This window comes from Talpa europaea, assembly GCF_964194135.1.
Source record: "Talpa europaea genome assembly, chromosome: 14".
Classification (NCBI taxonomy): domain Eukaryota; kingdom Metazoa; phylum Chordata; class Mammalia; order Eulipotyphla; family Talpidae; genus Talpa; species Talpa europaea.
The window spans coordinates 86,964,122-86,986,399 of NC_140082.1; the positions used below are offsets into that span (position 1 = coordinate 86,964,122).

A 22,278-nucleotide genomic window follows, 5' to 3' on the forward strand; every position below is an offset into this window, starting at 1 on the left:
GGTTGGGCAGGGACACCCATGGAGTTAAGTTCCGCCTTGTGAGGCCAGGAGAGTGGGAAATAAGGGTCACAGGTGCTCCTTTTTAAGGTCAAGGTAGGGGTGTCAATAAATAAATCATAAATACATAAATAAATAAATACATAAATAAGTGAGGAAGCGGCATTGGGAAGGGAGGAAAAAAATCTCAAGAACGTGGACTCCTGGCTAGAGAGGGGACAGGGGAGCCAAGTGTGTGGGGAGCCAGGGGAAGGGGGCCGTAGAGCCAAGTGTGTGGACAGCTGGGGCATGGGAAGGGGCCTCTGGAGGTGGCCATGTAGACTCGCTGATCCCCGAAACTACCAGGGGGATCCAGGTAGCACACGGGCCAGGCCTGGTGGGAGGGCGGGAAGGGGCTGCAGGGGCGTGTGTGCTGGTGGACCAGGAGGACTGAGGGCATAAGGGAGATGTTACTTGCGAAAAGATGGACGTTGCCTCCTCAGAAATGGGAGGAAGGAGATCAGGGGATTTTGACTAGAGTCCTTATTCCAGATGGTTCCATGTCTTCAGTGAAGCAGACAGTTGATGGTGGGGGTCGGTTGGGGGCTGGAGGCGAATGGGGGTCTGGCTGGGCTGATGGGCCACCTGCTCTGGGGATCCTGTGACACTGTCATTGCCAGGCAGCGGGTCAGGTTGCCACTAAGGGGACAGGCCCGGACTCTGTGGGCCACCCAGGCTGACTGGGCCAGAGGCCACAGTGGACCCCACTCATACGGAGCTCTAAGAGGGGGGAGCCAGGCTGCCTCCTGACCGCTAGTGCCCAGATGGGGAAACTGAGGTGCCTGAAGCTCCTGCCATCACTGGTCATTGCATTCAGGCAGCTCTGGACCCCAGATCTGGGGAATGGTGATGGGTGGAGAGCCCTGGCTCTCCAACCTTTCTCTGGAAGGAACTGGAAAACAGGCTGTAAAGGCTCCTCCACATCAACTCCCACCAACTGGAGTTTCAGGAACCAAGACCAAGATGAGCCAAAAAGCAAACAGGTTTTCCCTGGCCGTCTAGGGCAGGGTGCTGGCAGATAGAACTCAGGCAAACCCCAAGACCTGACGTTGGGACGCCCCACGGGACTCACCCCTGGAACATTCTGGAACCCAAGGCCTTAGGCCAATCCACCCAGGCCCTGCTGGCAATTCTGCGTGTCCCCCAGGCATGGCAAACTTCGGTAATGAAATGTCTTTCCAGGGCCTTTGAGATCCTTGAGATGAAAGGCTCTGGAGAAGTGTAAAATGTGATCCTAATTATTTCCACTTCTCGTGAGGCGTCCAAGCCACTCAGTTCCCACAGAGGCTGTTAGGGCTGTTGCTTTTTTAAATATTCATTTTATAATGCAAACCCCAAATCTGAGACTTCAAGTAAAAACAAGAACAACAAGAAAGCAACAGATGTAGGGCCAGACTTGGGTGGGGCTGAAGACCTGAGCCGCCTTCCACCAGCTCCACTTGCCTCCCGTGCGCCATGAATTAAGAGCCAATGTCTTGTCCTCGACTGCTGTTGATTAGTTATGTCCGGTCTCATCTGCTGGGGAGCAGATCTTGATGATTTTTCTTAACTCCCATCACCTTTAAGAGAATGGTTTTTTTTCCTTATCTTTCAAATACATTTTAGAACATGGTTATTTCTCAGCTGAGGGGATGCGTCCAGCCCATCACGTCGGCCAAAGCTTGTCTACATGACCTGTGCGTCCAGCCTCTGAGTTACTGGCATCAAGCCCAGATTTCCCGAGGGAGATTATGCCCAGTATTTGATACCACGTTGGTTTTGGATTTACAAAAAAACTGAATATTAATCTTAATAGGGGAGAAAAGGATCCTGCAAAATTTGAAAATCATCTGCGGGAAGGGGTGTGGACACTGGAACCTCTCCCTGCAGAGTCGAAAGCCTCAGTGTTGGAGCTCATGGTGGGAAAGTGACACAAGAGTGACAGTGACACAGGAGTCTGGCCGCAGAGGCCCCTGGTGAGCACAATGCAAGAAGCAAACAAAGAGTGTGGCTGCAGAGAAATGGAGCTGGAGTCCAGGGGCTGCATCTCTGTCGGGCCCCTGGAAAGGCAATTGCGGGTGTTTCAGAAAGGATGACATTTATCTTGACGGTGCCCTTTCGAGCTTTTGCTGTGTCGTCCCTGGTGGCCGAAGGGGACAGTCCAGTCCCTCCTGTGACATTGTAACAAGGCAGGAAGGAGGGTGCCCCCAAGGGTGATATCCCCAGGTCCCCTCCTTCTCAGTAGACTCAGCGGATTTAAAGCACACTGGCCACGGCCCCTCGGTCTGGAAGCTCTTCTGCCTTACTGTGGGGTGGCGCGCTGGCCCTGAACAGGAGGTTGTGATTTTCCAAAAACACGATTTTGAAATACCCCAGCTCGTTAGCATCTTCTGCCTTTTCCACCCCACGTCCTTGGTGGTTCTTGTTAAGCTGGAGTATGAACTGTCCACGGGATGTCTCGAGCCTTCGCGCCACCACTGCAGAGGCCCCTCTGGTCAGGGCTGGCTCCACTGAGGTTCACCCCAGGCCAGTGGACTCAAGTTGGTGGGCCGAGGCCTTCTGTTCAGATGTGGCCCCTGCTGCTTGTCTTGTGCCCGGCGGACGCTCCAGCCTCCCTCGCTCCGTGAGACTTGGGTCAAGTTGTCCTTCTGGGTCTTGCCTCACCCAGAATCCACACACCTCAGGGGCTCGGGGAAGCTGCCAATCATGGCTCTCCATTCAACCACGAGCCCTCAGAGGCCCCCCCCCCATGCGGGAGGCAGCCGGTCCCCCCAAGTCACATGACCGACTTCTTTTTAAGTCCTTCTGCCCGCCCCCCCAAAGATGGACCGAGTCTCCATCCAATGTGGGTGGGTTCTCCACACCTTCTTCCTGTGGCTTATCTGCCTAATGCTAGATGAACACCACACAGTTATAAATACTCAGGTCAATATATATATGCAGGTAGAGATATATATATATTCTGGTCACTGTTTTACACTTGAACAAAGAAAAACCACTAGCCTGCTTGTTGTAGAGTCTGCGCCGCCCCGACTCCCATCTGCCTGTGGTGTAGTCGGCAGGAAATGTGAGCCACCGAGTCCCCGGGGGCCCTTACGTGGCCCCATCACACTGGCCCACAGTCAGTTTCAAGGCCCCCTGCTCGTGCAGGCTTTTGAGGGCCTTGAACTCCAAGGGCATGGTGTGCGGGCTGGCCTGGGAGGTGTAGCCGTACTTGAGGCTGTCGTAATAGTGGTACTTGACGGGGTTCTGGTTCTGATCCAGCGGGAAGGGCCAGAAGCCGTAGAGGTAGATCTGGTTGCAGAAGCGCGTGGCCAGCGTGTACATCAAGAGGCCGGTGGTGGGTCTTTTGATGTGGACCTTGTTGGTCAGCCAGTACCTGAAAAATAAAAGGAGGAAAGAAACCAAAGGTGATGCGGGTTTGTGAACAGGCCTTTGCAGGAAGCGGGACGTGTCACGCTGCCCAGTGGCCACATGCCACGTGGGGAGCTGTGGAGACCAGCTGATTCCTGCTTCCCTAGGGGTGAGGGGGGATATTTTTCTAGAAGTCCTTCCTTTTGCAGGTGGTTCCTTCTGTGGCTCCAAAGGGAACCCAGCCATTCTGGAATCTTAAATCTCTTACAGAGGAGGTGGTAGCCTTTGAATTAGACAAAAGTTGTGGACCTCTAAGAACACACAGAGTGTCTGTCAGTTATGAAATATTTGATATTATGCAATGATGTTCAAGGCACTTTTGCACCCCAAGCTGTCTGCAGGCGGGGGTGACTTGAATCGTCCTTTCAACACTGCTGGTGGAGTAAACAAAAGGAATTGTTATGGAGTTTTAAAGAAAATCGGGGCTGGAGAACTAATCTAGCCTAGAAAATAGCTAGCAGGGGTTATTACTGAGTGAGTCCAGAATTCAGGGATGTGTAAGGAAAATAGACTCCTGGCTTCAGTGTTTCTATGGCAATAGGGAGTGGTGGGGACTATAGCATCTAAAGAGGTAGCCAGTTTTATTGTTGTTGAGTATGATCACGCCGCATTCTCTTATTTTTTCAGAAAATTGGATTGTTATGCAAATTCTCCAAAATTTTAAAGGTTGGCCACTAGTTTAAAATGTGTTTGGACACCTCTCAGATGTGTCAAACAGACCAGGTCTGTGGGCTGGTGAATCTGGGAGGGTTGGTGGCAGCTATTGCTGACACGCCCCAGCGTACACACGCCACCAGCAGTGCCCCTGCATGACAGTATCTCCTTGACATTCCCTCCTTGAGCAAATTCAGCCCTCACACTGGCCGTGCTCCATTTTTGGGGCTTGCGGCCTGTGTCCTGGGAGGCAGCCCTAGCAGAGAAGGCCTTCGGCAATAGGTTTCTTCTCAGGCCATGAGCACACCTGTGCCCAGAGCGGGGTGAGACAACCAAGGAGCTTGTAGGTGGACCTGAGGTCACACACACTCGTGCTGTGCCCTCCCCAGATGTGACTTACCCCCATGTGTCCCCTAGGTGAACACTCCCCTCTCCCCCAAATGAAGCACATGCCTCATGTCTTCCTGGAAATGTCCCTTTGTGCCCCTCACAGCTTAAACTGAATTCATCGCTCCCCCTTATGGTCATGGGTTTCCTTCCACTTCTGTTGTGCTTATCGGCCAGGCTGACATTTCATGGCCTCCCACATGAAACTGTCCTATGGTCTCCCCAGGGTCAGGTGCCCTGCCATCTACACCTTTGGAGGAGGTTCAAAGGCCCCTGGCTGAGTGAGTGGGCAGCCAAGGCAGGTGGCAGAGCCAGGGGCACTTGACAGACACTGCGAGCAGCCCGGCACCTCCCTGCATCGCCTGTAACTAGACTGGGGTCTGTGACCAGCTCTGGCCCATAGACCATTGCCAGAAAGTATATCCCCCCTGCTCTTTGCCTCACCCCTCCTTGGAGAACCTCAAAGCCTCTGGGAAAGGTGGTTTCAGCCTGAGATGGAAAACTGTGTCCCTGAATCACTGGCTGGAAGAGATCCCTGCCAACCTACATCACCCTTTGCGGGAACCTGAAATAGTCTGTTGCTCGGAACCTCGAGGCTGCAGCATGTGGGTCGCAGCACAGCCTGGAACTGGTGTTCGCGACTTGCGTTGAGCTCGGCAAATGTTTGACACAATGGAGCTGAAAAATGGGAAGACGCAGAAAAGAAGCGAGGGGCAGCTAGCAGACAGAGGGGGGCTAGCAGATAGAGGGGGGCTAGCAGACAGAGGGGGGCTAGCAGACGGGGGGCTAGCAGACAGGGGGGCTAGCAGACAGAGGGGGGCTAGCAGACAGGGGGGCTAGCAGACAGGGGGGCTAGCAGACAGAGGGGGGCTAGCAGACAAGGGGGCTAGCAGACAGTGGGGCTAGCAGACAGAGGGGGGCTAGCAGACAGTGGGGAGCTAGCAGACAGAGGGGGGCTAGCAGACAGGGGGGCTAGCAGACAGGGGGCTAGCAGACAGAGGGGGGCTAGCAGACAGAGGGGGGCCAGCAGACAGGGGGCTAGCAGATGTGGCTCCGTGAGGGGGGCCAGCTGGGGCCGGAAGAGACACTCCTGGCCTCTCCAACGGCTGCCAGGCTTTCCACCCGGAATTGCTAGCTGGGAAAGGTGTTAACAGCAAATGAGGCTCCAGAACGAATTGAGAGCTCAGTGGTGTGGCAGGTCCCACTTATTTCCTCCCGGCCTCCACGGGTAAACAGACGCTCCTGAGCGATGTCTGGCAGGGACGCGGGGCGCCAGGGAAGGAGCAGCTTGTAATAGAAGCTGACTGAGTTATGCAGGAACAAATCACTCTCGATTTCCCTTATATCTCCTCGGTTGCTCTGGCCAATTTAGAGACTGTGCGTGGCGGACTTGGAGGCTATTTCTTTCCTTGGGATAACAGCTGGGTGTCGAAACACAAACTAATTAATTTTGCCTTCCCAAATGAGGTCAGCTGGGTGCATCCGGGACATTGTATTGACAATGCACCTTTAATATCCCAGTCTTGAGATTTTAATTAGAAGGTAAAGTAATCTCAAAGAAGGCAGTAATTATTTTTCAAATTGGTTACCCCAATTGCCAAGACGATTAAGCGCTGTATTTTATGAACATGGGCAGCAGTAAACGAGGCTCGCCCAAATCATCTCCAAAGCACATTTCCTCTTCTCCCTGGAATCTAGGACTCGGGACGTGGTGCAGGTGGTTGCCAAGGGGCACCTGGTGGTATTTTCTGCAAGATCAGCAGCAAAGCCGGGCTCCTGGGCCCGTCACCACATCAGCAGCCTTGGCTCCAGCTGGGGGCCCACGGCCTGTGAGGGTCCCGTCTTTGGGAGGACGGCTTAGGGCTCTGGCATTGGGACACATCTTGGCATGAGGCTCATGTTGTGTTAATGGAGAGCTGGGGGCTTGCTCAGAATTTGGGCGGGATCAGCGTTGGTCAAGCCCTTGGGACAAGGGAGGCTGATTCCTGGTCCCTTGGCCTCCTTGCTTACTCGAGCCAGCGCTCTCACTTAAGTGAGTCAAGCTGACTTCAACTACGGCCATACCACAGAGAAATTCCCCAGGGACTCCAAGTCCACAGAGGAGTGTCCAGCGCCGGGGTGGGGCCCAGCCAGCCCTTCAGCTCTGGGTCTGAAATCCATCCCACACCCACACACCTGCCATTCACAACCTCACGCCTGGGGACTTCCTCCAGGATGATCCCTACATCTCCTGGCTGAGGCCTTGTCTTATGCTCTCAGCTTCCCGGTCACCTCCTGCAGGAAGCCTCCCGTCTGCCATGTTTTCTCTATCACAGCATTTCCAGCGGTCCACTGTAATTCCTCATTCGCTTATATTTTTCCTCCCCTACGGTCTTGAATTCTGTGTGCAAGGGGACTGACTTCCCAGACCCTAACGCAGCGCATGCTCAAAGCCGATGTTTCACAAATCTATTTAAAGAAGCCATGAATGAAAACAATCAATCAGAGCCCAGGGCTCCCTTGGGGGGCACTGGTCAGATTGGTGAATGAGCCCCGTCTCACTCTGCACCCAGGGCCTGCAGGGGGAGAGGCAGGCTAAAGCCATCCCAGGCAGCAGGCTGCCAAAAAAAAAAAAAAAAAAGGAAAATGCGTGCTGGTTACATGAGGGACTCCTGTGGCTGTGTGGGGTGGGGGCTCGGGGAGTCCGGGGGGCTGCAGTTCACACCTGGGCATCACCCAGCAGGGACCCCCTAAGGCCGCTGCCTGGGAGTGTAAGCCTTCTGGCTGGATCCTGGAATTTAAAGTGATCCCCTTCAAAAAGGAAAAAAAGGCATTATTTCCAGCCTCATTCACAATTAAAGGAGTGCAATTTCAAGCAACAATCAGATGCCATTTTCCACTGGGTTGGCAAGGATAATAAATGTTGATAATCCGCCACGTTGGCAAGGTTATGGGAAAACAGACATTTTCAATAAGCATAGGTGGGAGCATAAATTGGTCCCCACCTCTAGGGAAGGCAACTTGGCGAGAGCTACACAAATTAGCCACGCAGCGCCCCGGCTCTCGTTTTAGCAGCGCCGCCTCCACACCGCGTAGCCGCCGGGAGCGTGCAGGGGTTTATCCAAGGAGATCACAGGGGACTCGATGACAGTCATGAAAGACGGAAACACCCGCTCTGCCCACCGGTGGCTTCGGCTACATCCGTCATGGCCCAGACATAGCGGGGGGCCAGGCAGCTGGCGGGGAGCACGGGCGGTGTTCACAGGGCATCGCGTCCAGAATTGCCACCCCCCCTCTGAGTGCAGGGGAATTTCAGGAAGGACACACCTAGAAAACCAGTTCTGTGGTTGCCTCTGTGGAGGAGGGCTTGCTCTTCACGGCCAGTCCTTTTGAACTATCTGGATTTTCCTTTTGACTACGTGGCCTGCTATTTTAAAAATATAGAGACGGGCCATTAAAAATGACCAAATGTCAGTGGCTGCTGTGTCCTAACATCGCAGACCTCCCTCCTCTTCTGCTCCAGGGAAGACCGCCTTGGAACGGACTTCACACCTCATGGGCACCCCAGGGACTGGACCTCAGCCCCTGGGACTGGCCCCAAGGGGTCCCTCTGAGGATCTCAATGGGCATGTCTAGGAGGGGTCTGCCACCTCCCCCAAATCTCATGCTTTCCTCTCAGCCCGGGCCTGCCCTCGAGCCCTTCTTTGCCAGTCTGCTGCTCAAGCTCTCACGGGGGTGCCCGCTGGGTCGGTGCCATCCTCAGACTTAGGCTCAGCACTCCTGGTGCCTCATTAAGCTCCAATCAAAGGCTGCCTGTGTACCAGGCCTCCAGCGGGCAGCTGAAGAGCCCAGCTTTCCTGCCCCGGGGCCGCCTCCCCATGGGTCACCGCCTTGCCCATTGTTGAGACTGAATGGGAGCCACTCACTACCAGCTGCTGACCACTCCCCGCTTCCTGCGGCTGTTGAGGGCGACCAGGTGACCCTCTGCTCTGGTGCAGCCCTTCCTCCCTCCCAACAGCCAGCCAGGGCGCCGAGCCACTCTGCAGGCTGGCAATGCCCCCTGGAAGGGCTGCTCAGGCTGGGGTAGGAGGCGGGGAGAGGCGAAGGCTGGCCTTCTGCTCACACTCTGTGCCACGCTGTCCCCCCTACCATGCCCAGCCCATACCTGCCTCAGAGGGTCAAGAATCTTGAAAAGTCTTCTGGGTAGACACCCCCACCATGGATGACCCCAATTGTCAGGCATCCCCTCAAAGTTCACATGTAGAAGTCCTAACCTCTAGTACCTCAGAACGTGTCCTCATTTGGAGATGAGGGTCTTTACAGAGGTCATCAAATTAAATAGGTGGGTCCTAACCCACTATGAGTGATGACCTTACAGACAGGGATGTGGCCACAGACCCAGCACAGGAAGGCCACCGAGCGCGCAGAGCCAGATGCCAGCGCGGGAGGGCGGGACAGTTTCTCCCCCAGGGCTGCAGACTTCGCTGGGACACAGTGTCTGTATTCTTGGGGTGTACCCAGCAGTGGGCTCGCTGTTTCATAGGAGTTTCTATTTCTAATTTATTTATGAATCTCCATGCTGTCTTCCATAATGACTGCACCCGACTTTAAAGTAAGGGAACAAGATTATTCCGCAAACCGTTGGACTTCAAGGCATGTATGACTAAGCCCCTGGCTCGGACCCCAGCAGAGTCCTTCATCACCTTGAACCTCCTTGTCCTGACCTCCCTGCTCTTTCGCCTCTGCGCCTGTTTCTACCTCCCGGGGCCACAGCACAAGTCTGATCCCACAGGCAGCTCTCCCCACAGTCGGTGGCAGCTGCCACGGTCACAGTAGCTTAGGATGGCTGGTTGCCTGTCTCTCCTGTGTGGCTGGCTCGGGCTCCTGTTCTGATGGAGGTAGTGTTCCCTCGGGTAGAGACAGAGCAGGGCAGAGGGAGACGAGCTCCTTGCTCAAGGCTTCCTTGTGAGCAGTGGAGCCGTGACCTGAACTAGGTGTCCCTGTCCCCACAGCCCGAGGGTCTGGTGCCAGGACACGCTGTCTCTGGACTCGGTACTCCCCTCTGCCTACCGCTCTGCTCCCAGTCTTTTCTCATGTGGTTTGTTCCGCGTCGCTCACCGCTCACCCTTCTTCCTCTGGCGGTGGCAACTGAAACCTCTTGGCCACCAAGGCAGGGGAGCCCTTCCTCCCACTGCAGGGTCCACCCATCCAGACCCGCACCTCACCCAGCAGAGGGAGAGGCCACTGCAGAAGTCCATGGCCAGGCCCTGGCGCCCTCCACCCCCCCAGGCTAAAAGTAGAGCCGCCCTGGGCTCGTCTCTGGAAGTATTTCCTCGTGGGAGTTCCTGCAGAGGAAGATGTTACCATCTCAGGATTAACAGCCTGTTTGTTTAAAGGGCTTATTACTGGTGCCTAATGCTATTTTGACAGATGAAAGTGAGTCGATTATGGCTGAAAATAGAGCCGGCGGCTTACGTTTCCGCCAGGTGTTGCCCACTCCCCACCAGAGGGACTGTTCCTCTCCTTACCAAGGAGTCTCCCCTTCTCTGGTCTCCGCTGACCCCAAACCATGGGAAGGCTTTACTCCTTCCAGAAAGAATCATTTTAGTCATGGAGCCTAAAGACAGGAGGTGGGGGTGAGCAGGGTGGGTGGGGGCGTAGGCCCACTCTGACCCTGAGGGAGGGCCAGGATGCCAAGGGAGTTCAGACACTTCTACCTCCCCGTGAGCCTGGTCCACACAGTACCGCTTACTCCATCAGCCCCACACTTCTCTGTCTCTCTAGATCTTTCTTAGGGAGCCCAGGTTTTTGTGTCGATACCCACCCCAGTGGACCAGTGCTGGTCATAGGTGGGGGTGCCTTGAAAGTCACCTTTAGAAGGCCAAAGGTCACAGGTGTTCTGCTAAGGCCCCCATGAAGGGCATCCCAGGGCCTTCGGGTAAGTGAGGAGTCCAGAGTGGGCTGTCCTGTGTCCCTGGGGCAGGGCTGTGATGCCAAGTGGCTTGAGGGGAACTGGGGGGCAGGGCTGGACCCTGTGCTGGGCGGTCAGAAGCGGGCTGGGGCACCTCACTGTTCACATGCCCCAGATAGTGCTCTCTTCCTTCACCTCCCCAACAGGCCCGTGCTTCTCCCAGGCTCTCCTGGCTCTGGCAGGGCACCAACCGCCCAAGGGCTTGACCCGCCATCCAGGACGCTTCTCTTTCTCCACCCCTGGAGGGCCTTAAACAGAATCCACCGGCAAATCCTGTTGCCCTTAGTCCACACTTTACAGCAAGTCAGAATGAGCACAGCCCTAGTCTGAGCACAACTGACACTCCCCGGACCACAGCGACAGCGGGTCTCACGTGCTCCCAGCACGATTTCCAGCTACAATCGACTCACTTTCATCTGTCAAAATAGCATTAGGCACACCCGATTGCCTGACAGCGTATTCTCGGGGAAGGCCCTCTCGGCACAGTTCTCCAGGCAGGTGCTACCGCCGGGTTAAAACCCACCAGCCAGAGGAAACCCCTTTGTCCACCCTCCTCATTTCTCCGAAGCGGGGCTCAGGAAGGATTTGGTGAGTTGGTTCAAGGAGTGAGGGGTGCAGCAGGGCTAGACCAGGGTAGGAAAGAGACGCTGCCACCAGGCCCCTCTTGCCCCAGCATCCCCCCTGCCAGCTCACCCACGGACAGCGTGCAGCAGGCGCAGAGACGGGTAGGCGGTGCGCACGTTGACGTGGTGCTTCAAGATGAGCGCGTTGACCCACTCGACCCGTTCCTTGCCGCCCCTGGCCATGAAGGCGGGGATCCACAGGATGCTGCCGTTGAGGCTGTGTAGCCGCTGCAGCAGCTTCTCCCGCCACGTGGCGTTCACCAAGTCCTCGAAGGCCCTCTGGATGACCGATGGGTTCATGGTCACCAGGTCTGTCTTGAGCCCCACATCCCGGGCGTACTCCTGCACGGGGGCCAGGTTGCACCTGCCAGGGAAAAAGGCGACACGGTTCTGGGGGACCACCGCTTATATTGAACTCTACCCATCCGCTGCCTCTTTTTCTTTTTTCCTCTGAGAACAAGGACTCAGAATATCTTCCTGTACCTGCCAGTCCCTCTGGTTATCCCCCCTTCTCTGCAAATATTTACAGAGCACTGAGCACATACACAAAACTTCGGCACCAGTGGAAAACACCTGCCTCCTGCAGTTTAGGATCTAGTGGGGGAAGAAGAAGGAAGGAAGGCAGCCCACAGCGAACCAAAGCATGAGGCTGTTGGCAGGTGCGCCTGGCCATGCCCCTAGGTTCAGAATTCAGGTGTGAGGCTGTGTGATACTGGGCGACCTCCTCAGCCTCTCTGTATTTCCTGAGAGCTTCCTCATGGATAAGGCGTACCCGCAGCACAAACTTCCTTAGCCCTGATAGAGATCAGATAGCAAACCCCACCCCACCCCGGGAATTAAAAGAGCCACTCCATGCATAGAACCCAGAAGACAGCTGGACCACAGTATGAGCTCAATAAATATTGAGGTGCTCTGACTCTACCTGGAGGCAGCTGTGCCTCCACCCACTCCCCCTGCCACCTCCCACCGCTTCTCATCAGACAAACCTGCTCACCTTTCCTGGTCTCCGCCCCTCTCCCACTCTGTAGACTGTAGCGTTTTGAAAAAATGGGAACTGAGGCACGAGATGTGCCTGGCACAGGCAGGACCTGGCAGAGGGCAACAAAACTAAAACCACCTTGACTTTTCCATCGCTATGGATACAGAGTAAATACACAGTGCGCTCCCATGTCCTGAGACTTGGGAACTCTACAGAAAGGCCAGTTCCCAGAGCCCCAGGACAAGGCTCTCTTTGCATCAGAGACAGTCCCAATAGAAACCTGAGCTGGGTGCTGTTTGGGATGAAACTGGAGGCTCTGTGTGCCCTACTTTGACCAGGGAATAGCAAAGCCTTGTTTCTGAGTCTGTCTGGGTTGGGGTGGGAGGGGGTCAGGTAGCAGGGCCATGGGTAACTGTGCCCAAATGTGTCTCAGGGGACCGGACAAGAAGGGCTGAAATAACAGCAAAGCTGATGGTCACATACAAAAATCTGTTTCTTCCTTAGGAGCAACATTTCCAGGGAAATCATTTTCCAGATTTTGACTAACAGATAATACAGTTACCAGTAGAGTAACTTCCAACCCATAAGAGTTTTCTAAGTGTGGACCAACAACCGGTCCATCCAAGAGATTTTCTTATAACCTTTTGTTATAAACTCTTTTTTTAATATATTTTTATATTTTGTATTTTTATATTTTATATTTTTTAATATTTTTAATATATTTATATTTATATTATATTTATATATTTTTGTTATAAAGCTTTTTTGTAATATAAAGCTTTTTTTTTGTTATAAAGCTCTTTCTGGGGGTTAGCAAACTTTCTCCGTAAAGGAGCAGATAATCTGTGTTTTTGACTTTACAAGCTGTGCACGCTCTCATTGCAATTATTGAACTAATTCAACTCTATGTAGTTGTGAGAAAGCAGACTTTGAGCTTATGAAAATGAATTGCTGTGCCTGTGTTCCAATAAAAGTGTATTAAAAAAAACAGGCAGTGGGGGGTGTGGTTGTGTTCCAATAAAACTTTATTCAAAACACTAGTGTAGGGTAAGGAAAAATGTCAGGCTTTTCTGCCCTCCCGCCATCAGGATAGATGATGGATCCTTGCGGTCCTGAATGCATGCCTGATGGCGGGCACCTGGAGTAGGGTGTGGGCATAAGTAGATGGGATTCACCTGGGTTAAGACTGGGCTTTTAAGGGTGGTGTCACGGGGACGCCAGCAGAAGCCGAGAAAGAAGCCAGGAGCAGAGAAGCCAGGAGAAGAAGAAGAGAAACAGGGAGAATGCCAGAGAGCCCAGAAAGAGTGAGGATTTTCTGGGGGCTGGGAGGCCTCCTAGCCCCCCAGCACCCCTGCCTGCTGTGTACCGGGTAAATCCCAATAAAAAGACCTGCAAAAAGCCACTAAGGACTCTGATTCCTCCTTTACCCAGTCTGCTGGATCATAGGAAACCTGCTCAGTGACCATTCCTGCCCTCTACAACTAGGCTGTGGCTTTTGACTGTGTTCCTATAAAACTTTATTTATAAAAAAATAGGCAGTGGGCCTTGGCTGCCCAGGTTTGCTGCAGAGCAGTGCTGTTAGCCTCGTGGCTGCACGCAGGTGTGACTGGCTCTCTGAAATACACTCCCCCCTCCCTTGCGCCCTCCCCCCCTGTGATTGAGTTGCTCCCAGGTGCTGTCTGGACCTCAGGACTCTTGGAAGCTTCCCAAGCAATTCTAACACGCAAGCAAAGTAGAGAAGCGGGGCCTGCACTTACCTTATGACGAAGCTGTGCGTGTCGATCTCCCGGCCGCAGCCGCTGTTGAGCAGCACCCCCGAGTTGCCCACGATGGCGCAGGTGGCGAAGTGTTTGTTCTTCAGCGGCGAAGTCCGGGGCAGCAGCTCGTAGAGGTTCTGGGACACGTTCATGGTGCTGTCGCGGTCAAAGATGTAGTGAATGATGTCTCCCGGCTTCAGGGTCCCCTTGAGGACAGAGATGTCCTTTTCGGCATCCAGAAACTTGAGGATTTGCTTCCTACAGAAACCAAACACATGTGAGAAGAAAAACGTCCCGTCGCAGCTGCCCTCTGCTGCCCGGGGGTCTCGTGCCCGTCACCCTGGGCACCGCCCGGCCCTCAGGCGGAGCTGAGCCCGACCAACGGCTTCTGACCCTGGAGGCCATGTTGGTGATGGTGGGGCATGTTTGGTCGCCTTCTTGATGCTTTCTTCCTGTGAGAGGTGGTCTCTGCTGCGAAGGGACCCCATTAGGACACAAGGTGAGTTCATCAAGGACGGCTGGTGAAGGGCGGGCCAGGACTGCCTGGGCTTTGCACTGAAAGTCCCAGCACGGGAGACCCCTCAACTTGAGGTAAACCCAGACTGGTCCCGTGACTCCCACTTCCTCTCTGGGTGGGATTCATGGCCACCATGTCATGGGCTCCTGAATTTGGGACATGAAACCAGATGCTTTGTCTTCTGTACCTCATGCCTCAGTGGCTGTTTACGGCCATGGAAACCCTCCGGGCACGGGGCCTTCAGGGCGTGAAAGGGAGTGTGGACACTGAGGTGTGTGACCCACTCTGCTTTTGAAAAACTGAAAACACAGCCTGCTGTGGGCGAGCTGGGTTGTTTGTGGGGTATGGCTCCCTCACCCCCCAATTGCTGTCTAGTTTGGGGTTTTGTAAATATTTAATAGTTCTCCTGTCCCACAGGCCAGGGTTCCTTTTTGATGTTTCAGAACAAAGGCAATCAAACATCATTCCAGCTCTCCGGGGTGATTTTGATTTTGGGTGAAAGTTCTAGACTCGCCTAGCAAAGAATACAAATGGGATGATGTGTGGTCAGGATAAGGATGGGTGTCCTCTCAGAATCAGCAGTGGGACTTTACTCAAACCAGGCAGACCTGCCGCTAGGAACCTGAGGATCCTAGGTAGAGGTTTTACTTCTAGAACTATCCAAATCACCCCACAGATCTTCAGAAATGATTCAAGTCAGAAATCCGGTACCCAGATCAGCTGAACTTAATTTCGTTTCCTGCAGTGAGCCCCTATCTAGAACACAGTGAGGCTAGTCTTTTCCACAGAGCTCTGGAGGGACAGAATAGTCTAGTACTTTGCAAAAGTGAGAATTTGCAAGATGGCCACCCCGTAGAGTAGAGAGTAACACTGTTGCCTGAACACCTATGGGGTCTGAGATGTTCACAACCTGCGATTCCTCTAGCAGGATGTGTCAGTCACTTGGGGGACTAGAAAGAATTCAGGTTCGGGGTTGACATCTGAGAAATCCTGATTCTGAGAGAGGCTGGGTCTCAGCTCACCTTTGAAAGCTCTCCAGGTGACACTGCTTTGTGTGGGGCCTTGGGCAGAGCAAGGGGCTGCCAGAATGCTTGGCAGGGCCCCAGGCTCTTGTCTGCTCTTCACGATGGGCCTGCGGGAGAACTATCCTTGCTGAGGGGTTTCTAGCTCTTAATGGAAAACAAAGGCATTGGCTTTATTTACTGTGGTTACCAAGGATCCTGCAATTTGACGAATGAATATATTTTGGAAATTGCTGAAACCTTTGTAATTACTCACCCCAAAGTATTTAAGAGCAAAGAGAGCCCCCAGAAAGCCCATAAATAAATACCTCTGAGAGTAAATTAATTTCTAACTAATTATGAGAAATTACTATCAATTATTAAATTAAACATCATTCCAAATCACTCCCAAAGCCTTATTGTGAATGATATTGGTGATTAATTGGCAGGAGTTGAAGGAAATTCTTTTCCCTCTGGGGGGCGGCACAGTGCTCCTCTGTTGAGGGGGCTGTGTGCATGCAGGCCCCCCCACAAAAGCTGTCGTCTGGTCTTCTCTGAAAGGTGGGGTGGGGTGCCCCTTTCTCCACCTAATAGCTGGGCAAACGGTGAGTGGGGGGTGCAGGCAGGTTTGTGTGGGAGGGAAAATTTCACTGACAGGTGGTATGGTGGGGTGAATAGTAGCCCCTCAAATATGTGCCCATCTCCTAGCCCTTGGAAGCTGGAATGTGTTTTGCATGTGTGGTTGAAATATCTTCAGATGAGGTCATCTTGGGTTAGCTGGGTGAGCTTTAAATCCAGTGACATGTGTCCTTGGAAGAGACAGGAGGGGGGGCATGGACAGTGGAGAGGCTGTTTAAAGAGAGGCAGAGATGGGAGAGACGTGGCCACAAGGCCAGGAGCGCCTGGGCTCCCCAAAGCTGGGAAAGGTGGGAAGGAGTCCCCTCTGCCTTCAGAGAGAGCGCTTGGGCTTGACCCCAGAACTGAGAACACATGTCTGGGTTGGACCTCCACGCGGGTGGGCATTGTCACACCGTCTTTGGACGTGAGTGCGGCTTTCCCACTTGCTCTCGGGGCCTCCGGTCAGAGGTCTGTGATGTAGGCCTTTCAGGGGTATCTGGTGAGGGTCCACCAGAAGGCCCCAGAAAAGGTGCTGGCAAAGTGGTGGCAGAACAGTGGCACCTCCCTGCTCTGGACGTGACATTTTGGTGGCCGTAGTCAAGGTTGACCACTGTGTCCTGGCCCCTCCCCCCAGGTGGTCATGGCCTGGGAGGGTGACCCTGACAGGCAAGGCTTTCCCCATGCAGTCCTGGCTGTGCTGCCAACCTCGTTGCCCCCACTCCCCACCTCCGGCTTTGTGTTCCAGCAACACTGAACACAAACAGACCCTGCAGGCAAGAGAGAGCTGGCCATGCCTGCGAACTCCTACTTATCCTCCAAAACCCAGGGCTTCTGGGGGTCCTTTCCTGGCTGTCCTCTTGGTCCCATTACAAATTGAAGCACCGTTTCTTCCTTCCCCCCCCCCCCATTTATCAGATGCAGCGCCATCCACATGTGTACCTCGCTTCCCTGTCCTGTCTGCTTGCTCTTGCGTCAACCCCCAGCACATCTGGCTCATGTCAGCCCCCAGAACAGTGCATGGAAATGATGGGTTTTTCTGGCCAGCTGTGACCAGCCATGCCACCGACCCACCTTGGCTGGGTAAGTCAAGGCTCCCTCAATGCCAGGTGCCCAGACAGCTGACAGGGGTGATCCTACTGCATGGTCGCCCATGGTCACTGCCCACAGGGCACTGAAAACACAGGGCAGGAGCTGCGCTCCGGCAGCCAGACCTCGCCCTTGGCGGCCAGGCATCACGTCAGCTCCCAGCTCACTGGGCAGCTCTAGGGGCAGCCCTTAAGTCACCAGGAGGTGGCAGCTCTCCAAAGACACCCCTGCCCTGGCTGCCGCCACCTGGAGAGTCTCACCCCTTCCCAGCCCATCTGCAGGTGCTCCCGCTGCCTCCCGTGGAGAATGGCCGCTACACCTGCTGGGCGCTGGGCTCCTCGGGTTTTTATATCCAGTTGATCACTTACAGATGAAACCCACCTCAGCGGGAGGTCAACCTTTTATTTCTATCCTGATTTCTTTAGATGATGAAGAGCGGCAATTTGCCAGCTTGTGCTGCAGAAGGCCAAGCCTGCCTCTTGTCCTATAGGTAATTACCACTACCTGATCCTCAGAGAGAGAGTCTGGTTGTGTCTCCACTTGGCCGAGGCCGGCTGGATGTTGTGCTTCATGCTCTCATTACTTCTGTCAACAACAGCTGGTGATGAGGAGCCATTTATTACAACTTCAGCTCTGGAAGGAAAAAACAGAGGACAAGGGTAGACATGATCTGTTAGCATGCCAACGAGACGCCTAATAGTTTTGTTTTTGCACGGACCTGAATGTAAACTTTGTCGGAAGAGCAAAATTGCAGTTATTACCGAGAAGGGAAGGCAGTCTATTTATCTTCCAGAATGCACAGACGCTCTCCCTCAGGTATAACCTACATCCATTCTTGGAGACAGGACGGGGCGGGGGAGAGGGCCCGCATGTGATTAAATGGTCTTTCTCCCTGCCCCCGCCCAGGGAAACCTAGCAGAATAGTAATACTTCTTCAAGCTATTTTTGCAAAACTACAAATAGCAGTTGCATAAACAACCAAGTATCCTAGGCTGGTTTACAAACTCAATAAAGAGCAAAGAACACCTCCCCCCAGGGCAGTGCCACATAGCCTGGGCTTCTCCCTGGTGCCCACACCCTTGACAGTAGCCATCAGATTCTACTTCCAGTCCTGCCCTGTTCCAGGCAGTGGGTCTCCCACTTGCCTATAACTAGGGGGTGTGCCCTCCGTCTTGTCTGTTCCCCGGTGATCTCACATAGCAGTGAAATACAGAAGCCCCTGCTGAGACCCCGAGGGGGCCTGGTGTGGGAGAAGGAGCCAGCCAGCTGTCTGCAGGGGCAACTCAGGATTCTGGGTGCACTCTATCTCCACCCCATTCAGGCACACCTGGCATTACAGGACCAGCATGAAAGTGGCGGTCTGGAATCTATGCTAGTAGGTTTCTAAGAAACTAGGTTACAGTGACATCTCGGGAGGCAGCGGCGGAGCCAGCCTGCCCCTGCCGGATGCACACAGATGCATGTGGGCCGCGCCGGTCCCTCTGCGCTGACAGCAGCCTCCCGGTTAGAATGACAAGTGGGTTTGTGATGCTGAGTTCTGGAGCCTTCAAGAACTTGAGCCACGCATCTACCTCCTCTGCCTTTATCTTGAAATAGCCAAGTTAAAAAAGGTGAAATCCTGGCAATGCAATCTCAACCCAATGCCCCATTTTGCCTTTTGGGGGTACAGAAGAAATTCATTTTGGGGTGCACATTCTCCCTGCCTCCTTCTTCAGTGTTCCCGACTTGTCTGGCCGATGCCTTGGATTCAGATAGCTGTAACTTCTGCAGAGAGCAGACTTTTCAGGAGGGTGGGTGGATTTTCCTCTGGCGCAGGCTGGAGGGAGCCTTTGAGTGGAATGAGAAGGCCTGACCTTCAGCTGCACCCAGAAAGGGGGCCCACTGGAAAGTTTTCCCAATTTGTGCCACCACTTTGAGCCTCCATTTCTCCATTTGTAGAAAGAGGGTCTCAAAGAGGAAGATGTCTGGCTCTAAGTTTCTAGAATTCTCTAAGAACCACCGAATTCTCCTGGCCTCTCCCTGACTGCTGACTCCTGAGGCCCTGCTCGTGGCTGCATCCCTAAGGCCCTGGCCGTAGTGGTGACCCTCAGGAGCAGGGATTCGGCTGCTGCGCTCTGAGTTTCCAAGCTTCTCTGCAGCTTGCACCGGTAGGTTTATGTGCTAGAAATGCTTTAATATTTGTGATGAAGCACTGTCTTCCTAAGATCTGGCTGATGTTCTTATCAGGAATCAATGACTGGCACCTGGCATCTTGTGGCATCAGGTCGAGTCAACCTCAGGAGCTTCTTTCAGAAACTGGGCATGTGGGGCACCCCAGGCTCACTCAGAACAGAAGGTTCTATAGAGGAATTCCATGGGCGCTGGCAGAGGAGACTTGTACAGCATCCTGCACAGGGGTTTCCAGGCTTCTCTGGGATACTCGTGGTGGAGACAGGTCAGGGCAAGAGAGAAATGTTGGCCAGGATCACCACTTGCTAGTGAAAACTGGGCAGGACTCTACACATGGTCTTAGTGGACTTCAACCCTGGGGCGCATGGGAAAGGCACTGGGCTTAGATACCCCCAAGGCCACCTCGGTGTCCTGGATGTCCATGCCGGTGGCTGAGATCCTCCTCTTCATGAATGTGCCCTCTGGTCCCGGCACTCCCTCCACCCGATGACACTAGAGCCTCATGTCAGCCTTAAGTTGCCATGCCTACTTAAGTGGTCATCTTCTGTCGCCATGGATACCTCCACAGTAATAGTAGCGAGCATCCTTTGAGAATTTTAGTAGATCAGGCATCGGGCTAGAGCCTTCTATTCAGTAGTTCTAATTCTCGAAACATCCCTTGAAAGGGGGTTGCGTTATTGTTCTAATTAAAAAAGGAGGCTCAGAGGGGGGAGATAACTTGTCCGATGCCCAGCTCATAAGCTCGGGGACTGAGCACGGGTGTGTCTGACTCCCAAGACTATTCTTACTTCTCTTACTTGATGCCAATAAGACCATGCCCGCCCCAACCCCATGGTGCCATGGGGCACAGGGAATCCTGCTTCAGAGGAAGGGTCTTCTTGGGGGCATCGTTTTGTGTTGAAGAGGAACGTAGGGACCCATGGCCTTCTGTGTTATTCACGCCACATCTGCATTTCACCGGACATAGCATAAGCTCCATTTGAGGCTGTAAGGGGGCTGAGGTTGATCTGGAAGCAACGATACCAGGACAGAGGGGGCACTTTCCCAAGTCAGTCCTGTAGGGTCGGGACTGGACCTGTGTGAGGGACTGGACCTCATGTGGCTGAGAGACCTAAACGAACATGGAGGGGCAATTAGCAGCCCCCACGCCAAGCAGGGAGGCCCTCTCCATTCGCAGCTTGACCAAAATGGGACATTAAGAAAGTAAAACAAGGTTTTCACTTCGAGGCGTGGCCTTTCTGTCAAATAAATGGTATCTGCTTCTCCCGTCTGTTGGACCTTAAGCTCAGGTTCATAAGACTAGAGGCCAGAGCTATGGGCCAGTTGTTACTGGTGGAGAATGTGGATGCAGGGGCCTGGTCCCTCCGCAGCCAGTGCGAAGCCTGGGTTTGCTGGCTTGCAAGCATTTACTTGCCCCCATGCATGAAGCTGCAGCCGGCCAAGGGCGCTCATGAGGAAACGCCAGGATGTAGAGGGCACGTTCCAGTCAAGGTTAATGTTGCTGAGTTGATTCTATATATGTACACGTATGTAAGGAGTCTCAGCAAGGTCCTTGAAATGCTTTATTTCATCTTAATCTCCTGGACAAGTCACCCACTACAGTGAAATAGGGCGAAAGTTCTGGTTCCCTTCAGAGGCTCCACTGCTCAGCAAAAATGCAAGTTATGCATGAGCTCATTGGTGGCCCAAGCGCTTCGAAATGGGTGGGCTCTTATCCAGAAAACGACTCTTTCCCATCTGATTTTTCCATCTCTGCAGCCTCTAGACCTTGGGCCATTTCATGGGCTGTTCTATCGACAGATTCCCTCCCCGCCCCCAAGTGATTAGGGAAATGCAAAGCCAAAGTGAAATGAAACAGATCTATTTGCTAAGTAAGAAGGGCACCATCCAGCAAAGAGGAGAAGCAGATTAATAGCTGCCTTACAGCAAAAACAAATGAACACAAAATCTAATTTACAAACCTATTAGATTTGCTATGTAAGCTGTTCACAGCTGATCTGATTGTACCTCTGCCTCCAGAATTCCTGCAAGACAAAGGAAATGCATTATTTATAAACCACCCAGCTCTTGTTGGCAAAGCCCTCTTCAGTGGCCAGGAGATCCTGCAGCCCATTTGGAGCACTACAGAGGAAGGTGAGCTCTCTCTCTGGCCTCTGCAGAACAGGCATTGTGCTGGCCCAGACAGGAACCCAAGCATTCTGCAGATCCTCCCTTGTGAACATTTCAGTTCACCTTAAGGTTTTCACCTGAGTCGTGAGACAAATGCCTTTGGGATTCATCACCTATGGTAACCCCACAGCATAGCATGTCTCAGCATGATTCAGCATTTGCTCCCACGTGCTTTGGCATGACTCAGCGTCTGCTCCGGCCTTCCCTTTAGCTCACATGTAGCAAGATATTGTCACAGTTCACACCCTCTCCAAACTCGAGACACCACCAGAAGTTCAACAGAGGTGCAAGGTTGACTCATGAGGGCTTCCAACCAGATGTGATCACCATTTGCTTTTTGGTGGCAGGAGAAGTGACAGTAAATGCTGTCACTTTTGGGGGGAGCAGAAGGTGGATGAGTAATGTGGTCTTTTGTTCCATTTTTTGGAGGTTAAAAGTTCTTGGGGGTGAAAGCATACTATGGCCCTCTGTCGCCACACCATCCATTCAATTTTGTGGAATTCTGATCTAGAAGGGGCACGGGCCATGTGGTTCCTCACCCACCTTCACCAGCTTCCATCTGCTTCTGGTACCCAGCTCACCTGGGGCCCTGTGTGTGTCTTTTAAAAGCTGAGGTGAGATTAATTGTTTTTATTAAGTCATTCCCCTCCCTGCCCCCACCTGCCACCCCTTTATAGGATGTGTGATTTGCAGAGGTGTTTCGATATACAGCTCTCATTTATAAATGTTGGCTAGCCAAAGTTAAGGTGTTTATGCACTCCAAAAAACCAGTTCAAATCACTGAGAAAGCTGGGTGTTTGCAGGAGTCCTATGATTTAATGAGAACTCTTTGGAGCAGTTAGTGCCCTCTCTCCATTCTGCTTTGAAGTCTGGATGTTCTTTTTTTTTTTTTTTTTAAATTAAAAGAAAATATTCCATTTCCCCCTCCCCCCACTACCA

General features: G+C 53.2%; 1 protein-coding gene across 2 annotated transcripts in view; it reads right to left on the reverse strand.

The window, feature by feature from the left end:
* Positions 1 to 3,108: 3,108 nt before the first annotated feature.
* ST8SIA2 (ST8 alpha-N-acetyl-neuraminide alpha-2,8-sialyltransferase 2) overlaps positions 3,109 to 22,278 on the reverse strand; it is a gene marked incomplete at both ends in the record, with an annotated part of 43,865 nt that continues 24,695 nt past the window's right edge. The window contains 5 exons of one of the 2 annotated variants that reach the window (XM_084253376.1): positions 3,109 to 3,394; positions 11,114 to 11,407; positions 13,780 to 14,037; positions 17,506 to 17,634; positions 21,132 to 21,194. In XM_084253376.1, the coding sequence (XP_084109502.1) occupies positions 3,109 to 3,394; positions 11,114 to 11,407; positions 13,780 to 14,037; positions 17,506 to 17,634; positions 21,132 to 21,194 (1,030 nt within the window). The remainder of the gene's footprint in view (positions 3,395 to 11,113; positions 11,408 to 13,779; positions 14,038 to 17,505; positions 17,635 to 21,131; positions 21,195 to 22,278) is intronic. The other variant, XM_084253377.1, reaches the window with a different exon arrangement.